Source organism: Lagenorhynchus albirostris, chromosome 19 (genome assembly GCF_949774975.1).
Source record: "Lagenorhynchus albirostris chromosome 19, mLagAlb1.1, whole genome shotgun sequence".
NCBI classification, from domain to species: domain Eukaryota; kingdom Metazoa; phylum Chordata; class Mammalia; order Artiodactyla; family Delphinidae; genus Lagenorhynchus; species Lagenorhynchus albirostris.
This window is the reverse complement of record NC_083113.1, coordinates 41,327,431-41,340,572: the sequence shown is the minus strand read 5'-3', so window position 1 is coordinate 41,340,572 and position 13,142 is coordinate 41,327,431. Positions and strand designations below refer to the sequence as shown.

At 40.6% G+C, this 13,142-nt stretch overlaps 1 protein-coding gene across 4 annotated transcripts in view; it reads right to left on the bottom strand.

The window, feature by feature from the left end:
* CBFB (core-binding factor subunit beta) overlaps positions 1-12,139 on the bottom strand; it is a 59,641-nt gene extending 47,502 nt beyond the window's left edge. For 2 of the 4 annotated variants that reach the window (XM_060130274.1, XM_060130273.1), the window contains exons 1-3: positions 11,818-12,114; positions 11,503-11,589; positions 6,896-7,012 (exon numbers count right to left, since the gene is read on the bottom strand). In XM_060130274.1, the coding sequence (XP_059986257.1) occupies positions 6,896-7,012; positions 11,503-11,589; positions 11,818-11,895 (282 nt within the window). In that variant the 5' untranslated portion in view covers positions 11,896-12,114. Of the gene's footprint in view, positions 1-6,895; positions 7,013-8,896; positions 9,058-11,502; positions 11,590-11,817 lie in introns of all 4 variants that reach the window. The other 2 variants (XM_060130272.1, XM_060130270.1) reach the window with 2 other exon arrangements.
* Positions 12,140-13,142: the final 1,003 nt, after the last annotated feature.

The following is a 13,142-nucleotide window of genomic DNA, read 5'->3' as shown; positions in this document are numbered from 1 at the left end:
AGATATGGCCAAGACTAAAATGTTATCTTTACATTAAAAGGTAAATCTAGGCAAATAATGCAATTCAAGAAAAGGGGAAGAGATCAGTGCTGTATATCAATTATATCTCAAAAAACCTGGGAGAAAAAAGAGAGGGAAAAAAAAAGAGTACATCATCTTCAAATACTTCAGAGGTACATTTACCATATATGAAAATTAATGTAACTCTAACTGGAAGGTACTATGATATTCTCATTTTTAAACATTATTATTTCTTCATGAAGTCAGTCAACTCTTCTTGGATTTAAAAATTGTTGAAATAGGGCTTCCCTGGTGGCTCAGTGGTTAAGAATCCGCCTGCCAATGCAGGGGACACGGGTTTGAGCCCTGGTCCGGGAAGATCCCACATGCCGCGGAGAAACTAAGCCCATGTACCACAACTACTGAGCCTGCGCTCTAGAGCCCGCAAGCCACAACTACTGAGCCCGTGTGCCACAACTACTGAAGCCCACGCGTCTAGAGCCCGTGCTCCACAAGAGAAGCCACTGCAATGAGAAGCCCGTGCACCGCTACAAAGAGTAGCCCCCTCTCCACAACTAGAGAAAGCCCATGCACAGCAACGAAGACCCAATGCAGCCAAAAATAAATAAAATAAATTTATTTTAAAAAATTATTGAAATAAAACTTTTCTAAAAGCCCAGATTACTTATTTCAATGCACTGAACTGTTGATAACTAAGTGCTGGAAAATATACTTCATGTTTTAGTTGAATTGAAATACTTAAAGTCTAGATCTGACAAGTTAGTTGTAAAGTTGCCTCAATTTCTCTTGGGGAAACCACATTCCGAAGCGTTACCACAGATATCTTTTATTTGGAGTGACTGGGCTGTATAAGGAGGAGAGGGAACTTGCTGCTGAGCCTGAATACGGATTTCTCAAAGCTAACATTAAGGAGTCCTCTAAACTCTGCCAAATTGTGGATGGTACATAAACAGACACAATATTTATTTTGGGACAAAGATCCTGCAAGCAAGTAAGCAAAACACTCCAGAAGCAGCAGTCACAGACCTTTGAAGACATTTAAAACAAGAGTTTGTCCTCATGCATTAAATCAAATGCTGTTAAATTTTGCTTTGTTATTTTATGCTGATGAAAATGAATGATAAAAGATTTTCATTTTAAGTATAAATGTTCAGAAAGGACAAAAAAAGTAAAACACATAACATCAAAAATGTTTAAAAGTACCTACTCTAACGCCATACACATTATAATTACTCCCAATGTCTGCTATTAACATTACCTGACTATCAATTAAAATCATAAGGTATAAATAGCAATGCAACAACCATATAAAGTTTAACTGCTTTTTCTGGGACCACACAGTATATTCTAGATATATCTAGATAAAACTAGATAGTGTATTCAATTTCCATAGAAAAAATGGTAAACAATAGCACTATAAAGTTCATTTGTTCAGTTTATAAAGTTTTCATATGCTTCATGCTCACAAACTAGGATCATGTAGTAAGCATAAACAATCATTAATTTAAAAACCTAAGGAGGCTTTCAAAAACACAATGCATACAGAAACCATTACTCTGACCACTCAAGACTAATAACTTATGGTCAACCATAATTATCTGCATTTGTTTGAAATAAAAATCAATTGGAAATAAATTCTAAGAGGAAAGATCAAATGAATTGGGTGTTGCTTGGTCTACAAAAATTTAACATAAGAATGATTTCAATTCTATCTGTTGCATCCCTTGTCTTCTGACAGCTAAATTAGAGGAAAGCAGTTTAAGTTAAGGAAGAATTATAAACATTTTGGCTGTTTAGGTTTATAAAATACCAGGATGGACCACTTGGGAAAGATGCAGTCTCCCAACATAGTAGAGCTACCTGAAGTGAAGCTGACCTAAGGTACTCTACAGCACTAAAACTCCTTGATTATCTATAATCTCACCCTACAAACCCATCAAATAGCCTAACTTTGGATAGGGCTTTACAATTTAAAAGGCATTTTCACATATTCTGGTACGTCATTTAATCCTCACATGAGGTATATGAATAGGGAAGACATTCTGATTCCCATTTACAGGTAAGGAAACCAGTTATGATTGTCTTTTGACTCATATCCAGAGCTCTTTCCACTATACTGTATTATTTTAAACCTCTTCTAAGAAAGACCCTTATTAAGAGTCAGTGTAGACAACTCACTAGATACCTGGGTGCAAAAGTTTCAAATATATTTGAAAGACAGATTATAAAATTGTGTGCTCTGACTTGATGGTCAGTTATCCATTAACAGACCTTCCTTACTGAAGACCCTTGGTTTGAAAATATTCCTACAAACACAAAGGTAGAAAGAATGAATAAAAGGACTGGTTTTGCTAAGACCACTTTCTTAGATCATAAAGCCATATTTCAAATGAAAGAGACTATGGAGCTTCTGTTTCCTATTAGCATTCTAATTTTTTTCTGAATTCATCAAATTTAAGTGAACGTTGTGGTAGCCAGCCTCCAAGATGGCCCCAATGACCCCAGCCTCCTCTCATGTTTGTGAATAAACCACCCCCCTCCCTGTTGAGTGTGGGCTAGACTTAGTGACTCACTTCTAATGAACAGGAGAAGACACAAGTGATCAGAGAATAGGTCATAAAAAGCAGGGTGACCTCATTCTTTTTCTCTCTATGGAGAGGAACATGTGACTAGGAACTGAAGCCACTGACCAAAAGTGATGAGTGAGCTTGGAAGGGGATTCTTTAGCTCCAGCCAAGCCCTCAGAGACTGCACAGCCCCAAGAGCTTGACTGCAATGTCCTAGGAGACCCTAAGCCAGAACCACCCAGCCAAGCCACTCCCAGATTCCTGTAAAAGGGCACGAGGGGACTGAAACATTATCTGGATTGTGGGTGGTGTTTACATGGGTGTGCACATTTGTTAAAACTCAAATTATACACTTAAAGTGGGTGCATTTTTTGGTAAGTAAACTATACTTCAATAAAGTTGATTTTAAAAAAAAAGCCACCGAACTCTTGAGATAAGCAAAGGGTCACTTATGAAAAAGCAGTGCCATAACTTAAGAAGTTAAGGGTGGGTGGTGAGAAAACAGAAGCTGCAACAAGCTACCACCACAAACTCACATATCCTAAACTGCTCCTCAAAATTGCTCCACCCACAGCTTTTCTCATCTCAGATGACAGTAATCCCATACTCCCAGCTGCTCTAACCAGAAAGTTAAGAGTCATTCTTTTTTTTTTTAAATTTATTTATTTATTTATTTATGGCTGCGCTGGGTCTTCATTGCTGCGCGCAGGCTTTCTCTGGTTGCGGTGAGTGGGGGCTACTCTTTGTTGCAGTGCCCAGGCTTCTCATTGCAGTGGCTTCTCTTGTTGTGGAGCACGGGCTCTAGGTGCGTGGGCTTCAGTAGTTGCAGCACGCAGGCTCAGTAGTTACGGCGCACGAGCTTAGCTGCTATGCAGCATGTGGGATCTTCCCGGACCAGGGCTCAAACCCGTGTCTCCCGCATTAGCAGGCGGATTCTTAACCACTGCGCCACCAGGGAAGCCCCTGGAGTCATTCTTGACTCTCACACCTTACATCCAATCCATAAGCAAATCCTGTTGGCTCTACCTCAAAATATATCCAGACTATGACTACTTCTCACCACTTCATTGCTACCAGCCTAGTCTCTCACCAAGACTAAAGCAATAGCCCAACTGGTCCCCCTGCTTCACTCTTGCCCCCTAAACCTGTTGTTAACCCAGCAGCTAGAGTGATCCTTTCAAAACTTAAGGCAGATCATATCACTGATGTGCTCAAAAAGCAGAAACTACTTCCCACTCCACTCAGAATAAAGTCCACGTTGTTGCATGGTCTCCCACAGTCACATAAACCGGCTCCTTGACATCTCCCTCATCTCTTCTCCTACTCCTCTCCTCCTCACTCAGTCTACTCCAGCCATACCGGCCCGCTTGTTGTTTAACAAACACACTGTGCAAGCTCCCAGTCTAGGGCCTTTACAAGGCTGTGTCCTCTGTATGGAACATCTTTCCTTCAGATATCTGCATGGCTCATCATTCCCTAACCTCCTTCGGGTCTCTGCTCAAATATGACCTTCTCTACCCAGACTATCCTATTTAAAATTACGGACATTCCTGTTCATTGATAACCCTTATTTTACTCTAATTTTCCTTTTTTTCCAGAGCACTTACCACTCTGTAACATATTACATACCTTATGTACTATGCATATTGCCCACTACTCCATTCCTTCCATAAAACAACCTCTAGGGCAGGATCTTTGTTTTGTTCACTGATGCATCTCAAGTGCCCAGGACAGTGTTCACTCAGTATACATAACAGGTGTTCAACAAAGAACTTCTGAATGAATTTTTGAGTAACTGTGTCAGGTACTGAGCTAAGCACTTTATATACACTATTTCATTTAATCACTACGGCCACCCTGGGAGATATGTATTAAACTCACGTTATAATTGAGGACCATAAAGATAAAATAACTTGTCCAAAGTTATAGAGTAATAAATGAAGTAGTATACAAAGCCAGGACTTAATTATACCTAACTTGAAAGGCTTAACCACTCATCTTCTCAAAGCTGGGTTTGAATGGGAAGAGAACTAAGCTGCCTTAGGATGTAACAAGGTCAAGAGTATGTGGAAGAAGAGACACTGATTTTGGATCCAATATAAGGAGCAGAGGCAAATAATTAACATTTAGGGAAATTCCTTCAATTTGCTTTGCTTCTAGTCCTATGGGCACAGAAATAAACGTTAATGGTTATCAGAAAGACATCATAAAAAAGGAGGACGAGAAATAAGAGACCCTGTAGCCTGAGCTCTATGGATGAGAAAACATGGGTTATCTTTTCTCTAAATTCACTGGAGTACTTATTTATCCCAGTGGTATAGAGTGATATACTAGCAGGGTTTTTTTTTTTCATTAAATTTTTTTTCCCCTAGATTCTACTGGCGTAGTACAAGTGTTGGTAAAATTATATTTGAGAAATATATCATCTATGCACAAACATTTACAGATTTAAATCTGAGGGAAAGATACAGATTTCTGCCAGCATTACCATCCCTGGAATACAGCCACGTTCATTTGTTTACGTATTGTCTATGGCTCCTTTCACACTGTAACAGCGAACCTGAGTAGTTGCAACAGAGAACATACGCCTGCAAAACTGAAAATATTTTCTCTCTGGCCCTTTACAGAAAAAAAATTATAAAACAAGTATTAAAATATAAGTTTCTTACATCAGTTCTAGCACTCTTCCTGATATATTTGAAAACAAAACCTCTAAATTCTAGAATAAGCCATCTAACGTTTTTGTTCTTGTTGATCGTATAACTGAAAACATCTCAATGGCTTAAGTCCAAAGATAATGTGGTCTTGTACTCCCTTGATGGCGCAGTGGTTAAGAATCCGCCTGCCAATGCAGGGGACACAGGTTGAAGCCCTGGTCCGGGAAGATCCCACGTGCCGCAGAGCAACTAAGCTCGTGCGCCACAACTACTGAGCCTATGCTCTAGGGCCCATGTGCCACAACTACTGAGCCCACGTGCCACAGCTACTGAAGCCCGTGTGCCTAGAGCCCGTGCTCCACAACAAGAGAAGCCTGCGCACTGCAACAAAGAGTAGCTCCCGCTCGCCACAACTAGAGAAAGCCCATGTGCAGCAACGAAGACCCAACACAGCTAAAATCAATCAATCAATCAATAAAATTTATTTTTAAAAATAATAAATAAATAAAATTAAAGAACACAAAAAAACCCCTCTTCATTGTATATATACAAAATAAGAAAATCCTTTTCGCAGGGGGGGTGGTGGTGGGATGAATTGGGAGATTGGGATTGACATATATACACTAATATGTATAAAATAGATAACAATAAGAACCTGCTGTATAAAAAATAAAATAAAATTCAAAAATTCAATCAATCAATAAAAAGAAAATCCTTTTCCTAATACAGTTCAATACAAAAATCTTTTAAGTTCCTCAAAGGACTATTTAGATGTTCCTTATGTTTTGCAAATAAAGTGATAGGTTATACTATTCACGATGACACTTAGAAAAGTAATTTAGCAAGTTAATAAAAATAGGTATAGAAATACACTGCAAAGGAAACAGGAGAAATACTGAGTACAAAATGAGGTCAAAAATTTTTCTTTAAATATTTTATTTCAAGAAGTCAATTTCCACATTAAAAGATGAACCAATCCAAGATATTATTCATTAACATTTCATCAAAATCATAAACACATTTAACTTAGATTTTAATATGGCTCTCAGCTTAAACATTTCCAACTACATTTTCCATATATTCAACCTAAACTTCCAACATAATAATTTTAAGACATTTATGTTTCCCAGAAGCTTTTCCTCAAAACAAAAAAATTATTTCCAAGTTAACATCTTCACATTGTTTTTCTCAAAATTAAATTTGCTATATTAACAGAAGTAGAAAGCTACCCATAAACTATTTCCAAATATTATTAAATTTTAAGCCTACAGAGGCTTTTCCCATTTTTCTCTAAATTTCATTTTTTTTTTACAACACTATAGTCACACACATTTTAGTAGAACAAAAAATTTCTTGTCAACACTTCAAAGGAATTAAGTTTCAAATGTTACATGTAAGAAAGCACACTACTCTCTTTAAGGGCTAGAACTTTCTATGGCAAATGATATAAACATGAAATTAGCAATAAAATTATATAAAAAATTTGATTTTTAAAAATTGTATTATATCTTTATAATACGGAATGAAAACAAATCTGATCATATGCCTGAATAATCAGACATGTGATCTCTTTATTAAAATGTAAATCCAGATAATCTCTAATAATAAAACAATCCACAGTATTTCAAATTGCAAAGACATGTTTCCTACCTTGCCTGCTTCTCTTTCTAAGTCGACATACTCTCGGCTAGGTGTTTGTCGCTGTTCTCCCTGCCAGCTGGCCGGAAAAAACTGGAGAGACAGATTGGTTCCTGTGGCCACAAAAGCCTTTTAGAAAAATCAATACAAACAGGATCAGGAGCAGGACATTACATAAATTATGCAGGCAGTCATTTATTTTTACATCAGTTTCTGTCTTAAGCCAGGCAGCACCAAGATTACTTAAAAGTAAAAAAACATGCACTCATCATTTTTCTTAAGTATTAAGTTACAAACATCTGATTCCATTTTGAGGACATTTGCCATTGGCTGCTTAAATATAAAATCAGACATGGAATCAATACTTTCTTTCAGGTCATTTTTTGCTGACGTTAGTATAGTGCACTGCTAATGTCTAACCAGAAGCCACCATCACTGTATTTAAAAACCTGTATTTTTAAATGTGAAAATCACTGAAGAGCTGAATATTTTGAATTTTGGAGCATACCACAATTTAAAGTTGTGCAAATGAGACATTTTAATTTTTCCTGATTTCTCTTGCTCAAAGAAACACTATGCTCCAAAACCCATGTTAAAAATGCACTTGGAGATGACTGGAAGTGAAAATATCTCCACAATATATCACATTGGGAGGAGCTCATTATCATGAATAAACTAACCAAATATCACTTCAAGTGCTTTTTAATAACCAAAATTTATAAGATGAAGACAATATCCTCCATTATGGTTTTTAGCAGAATTCTCTCTCAGAGACAAAAATTCTAGTTTCAGGAAAGGCTCAGCTTAAAAAATACAGACCTTTTCATCCCCATAGGTGTCTATTTTATCCAGTTTCCCAAATTCCAGTCACTTGCACAGTGAATACAAATAAATGTTAATACCTTCCTACTGAAAAGAAAAATGCACCTGGGACTGTCTCTCCTCTGATAAACCATACACTAGCATGTGATGTGACTACTTCTCATCTCTTTAAAACCTTGGATGATTAAAAAAATATGCATTTTCTAAAACCCGACTTTAGGAGAACTGATTCTGACAATACAAAAGAGTATTCATCTAATATTTATAAAAGATTTGGATGGCACAGCTCAACAGACAGAACAATCTAAAACCATTTCAATACAGTCTCATTCTGTGTAGCCCCTGAGCAATTTATATTTCCCCCAAGTAAAAAATGGAAATAACCATGTCCCTCTTCCCCAGGGAAAATATGAAAGAAATAAGTAAAAAGCATTGGAAAAAAAATTTTTTTCATCATCTAAATGTAAACTCTTCTTTGTTGAAATCAGAGAACTTTTTGTTTGTTTTATTTTACTAACTAAAGTTCTTAAGCATAATTTGTTTCCAAGAATAGTCTTCATCTGAAAGCAACGGGTTCACATTTTTGGGCAATTTGTTTAAAGCATTAGTTGATTCAGCTATCCGCTAGTTCCCCTGATGATTAAGGGCTTAGATTCTTTAGAGATAAAAATTACAGTACTTCCTATGATTGGTACTAGTAGGTACAACTGTCAACCTAACTGCTAAATCTCTATAGACATCTTTAATGGCATTTCCCTAATCACTGGGATACCTTTTCTTGTGGTAAATGTTTTATATGAATAGAGGCTGAACAAACATCAATATTACAATATTAATCTTAAAAAAAAAATTTGCCCACTATTAGCATAAGTTTAAAAAACAACCATTGAACTGAAATGAATAATAGTTCAAATGAAAACAGACACTAGGTGGCAAACTGCCTAGGCTGTGTGACCTGAGGCAAATTACTTAACTCTGAACCTCAGTTTCCAGTATTTGTAAAGTGCTTAGAACAGTACCAAGTAAATGCTACACGTATTTGCTAAATACAATGAGAAGTAATTTTGAGCTGAAGAAGACAGCCAACCTTGTCAGTCTCAGATAATGAAATTCTCAGGGCAGATAAGAGATTCTGCCCATGAATGAATACCCTCCGTCAAAATCCCGCAGCCATGTTTCTTCAGTATTCACCTAGTTACAAATCCTTCTGCCACCAGTGTATCCCAAATCAGCTCTGTGTTAGGTGAAGACATTCTGCAGCTCTTATTACCTCACCTCCTGCCTGAAGGCCAACCTCAGAAGAGATTTCCTGCTTCATCACTTCATGTCCATTATCTCATCAACATCCCTCTCTGAGACAGGAGAAATGGTAAAAACAGATCACTCTAAAATACCATTTCCCAAATTTATCTGACCACAGAACTCTTTATTTTATTTTTTTTACTGGAACACCTACATATACCTAGGAGTTGGGAAAACTCTGTTTGAAAACACAAAGATGTCACAGTGGTAAAAGTGTCTGTATGGAGGATTTCTAGAATGTCCTGACTATACTTTACAGGTTTCATTAAACTGTAAAATAGCACACCTGTGCCAGTCCAACATACCTTTTATTCTTCCATCTTCAGGATTAAAAATACATAGTTTTTACTGCTTTCACAGTAGTCACCATACCTCTCATAAGTATTTTTTTCTTTTATTAATCATTAGTGTTGAAGATATCTCTAACACTCCTACTACAAGAGCTTATATAAGGAATAAATCAGGTTTTACCAAATAAATTCTACCCCTCACCCATAATCACTTTTATTTCATGCTATGATATGGAGTCTGGATAAGTTTTATAACTAAGAAGAGATGAGCATCACAGCCTTACACTGTTTTGCATCTAAATACAAAATAAATCATTCATTAACCTCACTGATAAAGTTAAGGAGATGTTCATAATAAAAAGAATAAAAGAGAGGGGAGAAAGTGTTGGATATAGTTTTGGGAACTACGCATATTTTTATCATACATGGCTGCTGTCAAAATAGAAGCAAAAAAATGCCTTTTCCACGCCTATTTTCCACCACCAAGTAAGTAAAAACCAGTCTGTTTATAAGTCATAAGATATATTTTGGGCATTAAGCGAAATAACCTCTAAATTCAAATAATCAAGTACTTATGATGCAAAAGACACTGTGCAAAACCCATACAGAGGGGGCATATACGGAATTAATGTGGTCTCCATCCTCTAGAAGCTAAAAATCTCTCAATTTAAATATGGCTAACATTGAATTAAAGAGGGGGAAACTAGAAAGGGAGGGAAATGTGAAATTCCTTCCAAAAATAAAGTTACTTCCAAAACATCCATGGGTTGGGTATACCATCCACCTATTCCAAAAGGAAATTCAGACAAAGGATGATATAATCACTGAGCCAACTAATGAATGATTCTTCTACCACTCAGTGCCAAAACCAGAAAGTATTTGTCCTATACATTTGAATCATATAACTATTACAAACACTCAAAAAAGTGGGCTAAAATCTAGACACTTTCTTTTATAATGTGCAATAATGACCAAATATTCTAGAGTTCCTAATAAATTTGGCCAGTATCTTCTCATGATCTGTAATACAATTCTAAAAAGCCTTCATTTTAAGCATCAAAATATTTTTTTAAAATAAACGATTTCAGTGATGAAAAGGGAGAATTTTATGTGAATTATGTCTCAATACCAATAAATAGATTCTCTACTGTACAAGGAATGGGAGAAGCAAATGTTTCAATATGTCTTCCTATTGTTAACCTAAATTCAAACTGCTTCCATACCTTCAAGTGTGTGCAGATGCAATGGTCCAAGTCATGGAGCTGATAATCAGATTCCATTATACAGTGCTACAACTTTTTTAAAAATTAATAATCAACCTCTTCTCTTTAGTTTTTTCCTATGCACTTCTGGGCTTCATCATTCTCTCTTCATTAGCACCTCCAGTAGGACAAACCAAAAGGAGATGAGGGGAACTAGGACACTTGAATTTTTTTCAACATTAGGCTTCATGGAGGTAAGGCACCAAATCCACCACCTAAAACAGGGCCTCGGATCAACACTGGGTTTTGCAAATCCATGCAATTCTTTAGTAACTTCAGGCCTAAACGAGATACGTTTTTTAGGTTTGGGGAAAAAACAAAAAAACACCAAATGGTTTCTTTCTGATTCTCCTGAAGCTTAACATTCTAAGAAAAGAAGATGGCACGTTCTTGAGGGCTTTTTTCCCCCTCTATTAGAACAACAGATAACTGGATTTACTCTCAGATTTATTCTCAGCTATACTGAAAATAAGACAGTTTCACATATAGGTTTACGAAAAATCTAGCGTCTAAGACACAAACTATCGCCCAAGAATCAGAACCTTGAACGAAGCCCAATTTTTTCCGTAAGGGTGTTTTCTTCCTACTAATAACCGACCCTTTAATCGGTGTCACAGCCTATACAACGACCTTTCCTTGTTTAGTTGGGCTCCGGTTTGAGTTCCACTCGCGGCAAAGTGTTTGTCGAGTCGTGTCTGGGAAACATAATCCACCCGCCGAGAACCACAGGGAAGAGTCTCCCCGCGAGGACGCGGCCCGCCAGTGTCTGGTTTCGCATTTTGAATCCCGAGTAGGAAGTGAGACGGCGCCCGCTCAGTTCCGGGAGCCGCGCCGTCCGCGGCGCCGTCCGGAACCGGCCTGGGCCGCGGCGGCCCCCGCGCAACAAGTGACCCGCGCGCGGCTTGCTCCCCTGTGCCCCCGGCCCCCGGCCCCGCCGACTTACGATTTCCGAGCGGCCGTCACGGCAGGCGTTCTGGAAGCGCGCCTGGCGCTCCTCGTGGGGCCGGTCCCTGAAGCCCGTGTACTTAATCTGCAAGGCAGAGACGGCCCGAAATCAGAAGCCAAATCCGCGATGCCGCCCGCCCCGCGCGGCACCGATAAGGGCAACCAGAGTCTGCGGGCAGATGGCTGCCCGGGCGAGACTGCCCCTCCGCAGGCGCGCCGGCGCGGGGTTCCCGGGAGCCGCGCCGCCCAAACTTTTCTCCGCCCGGGCCCGCTCGGGGCGCGCCGCGGCCTCCCCGCCGCCCGCCTGCCTCACCTCACATTCGCGGCTCAGCTTCCTGAAGAACTCTTCGTTCTCGAACTTGCTTCTCTGGTCGGGCACGACGCGCGGCATCTTCCCGCCCTGAGGCTGCGCCGGCCGGCCGGGCTCCGGGCTTCCGCGGGCACCCGCTGGCCGGCTCTGCGCTGACCGACTGACCGCGCACCCGCGGCGCCCTGACTCTCGCTTCTCTTTGTTTCAGGCGCCCGCCCGCGTGGGCTCCCGCGCCGGGAGTCTGAGGTGCCGCCGCCCGCTCGAGCCCAGCCCACGCCGCCGCCGCCGCCGCCGCCGCCGCCTCAGCAGTTGCCTACCGCCCGCGCGGACCCAGCACTCGCCGCCTCCGGCCGCCGCCGCCGCCGCCGCCACTTCCTCTCACCGCCCACCTCGCTAGCCCGCCCGCCCCGCCCCCGTCGGCCCCACCCCTCCTCCTCGCGCGCCCGCCCGCCCCAAACTCCAGCAAACAAAACGCACCATTCACAACTCCGCGCCGCGCATGCGCTGCCCGTCCGCCCTCGGCGCCGCTGGGCTGCAGCGAAGCGGAGCTCCTCCCGCGGGGCGGCCCTCTTCCCCTGGACCGCCCGCGGGCCACTTGGTGTGGAATCGTCCGGTGGGGATCTGCTCGGCTCTTGGAGACAGGGAGCGGCCCGTTAGGGTTCTTCCTTTCCACTGGAACTTTTGGGCTCCACAGCAGCGCGGAGTAACCCCAAAATGTCACGTGAACGCGAGGAAACTTAAGTCCTTGGAGACTTTGCGTCCGAGAACCGACCGGGAGGGGTGTAGGCTGTGCACATCAAAGACTAAAGGTGGAAAGAGACCAGAGAATCCATCTGAATCCGCATAATGGTGGAAAGGTCGGAGCTGTTGGAGTCAGAAGGGCCTCAAGTGGGATCTTACTCAACTCCCCTGCCTGCTGGCTGAGGCCCTTAGATAGGCACTGGACCGCGCTAAGCCTCAGTTTGCGTTTTTCCAAAATGCAGGCTCTCACAAGCTCGCAGTGTTAGCATGAGAGCCTTTATGCAATTCTAGCAGATAATGAGCACTCAATAAATTTAAGTTTCTGAAGAACAAGCTGACTTATATAACCCAATACCAGTTCATATATTTACACAAATGTGCAACAAGATCCACAAGTTCTAGGGAAGTCATTTAGCCCAAGCTGGAGAGAGCCTGATATGGGATTCATGGCAGAGCTTGACTCAAAGTTGGTCTTCAATAAATTCTGATCCTTAAAATCTCAGCTTGTCAAAAACTCAGTCCAAGTATGGCAAATAGGTGCCAACTCTGATTGACAGTAGCTGGACTTATTGCAAAGGATTGTGAGG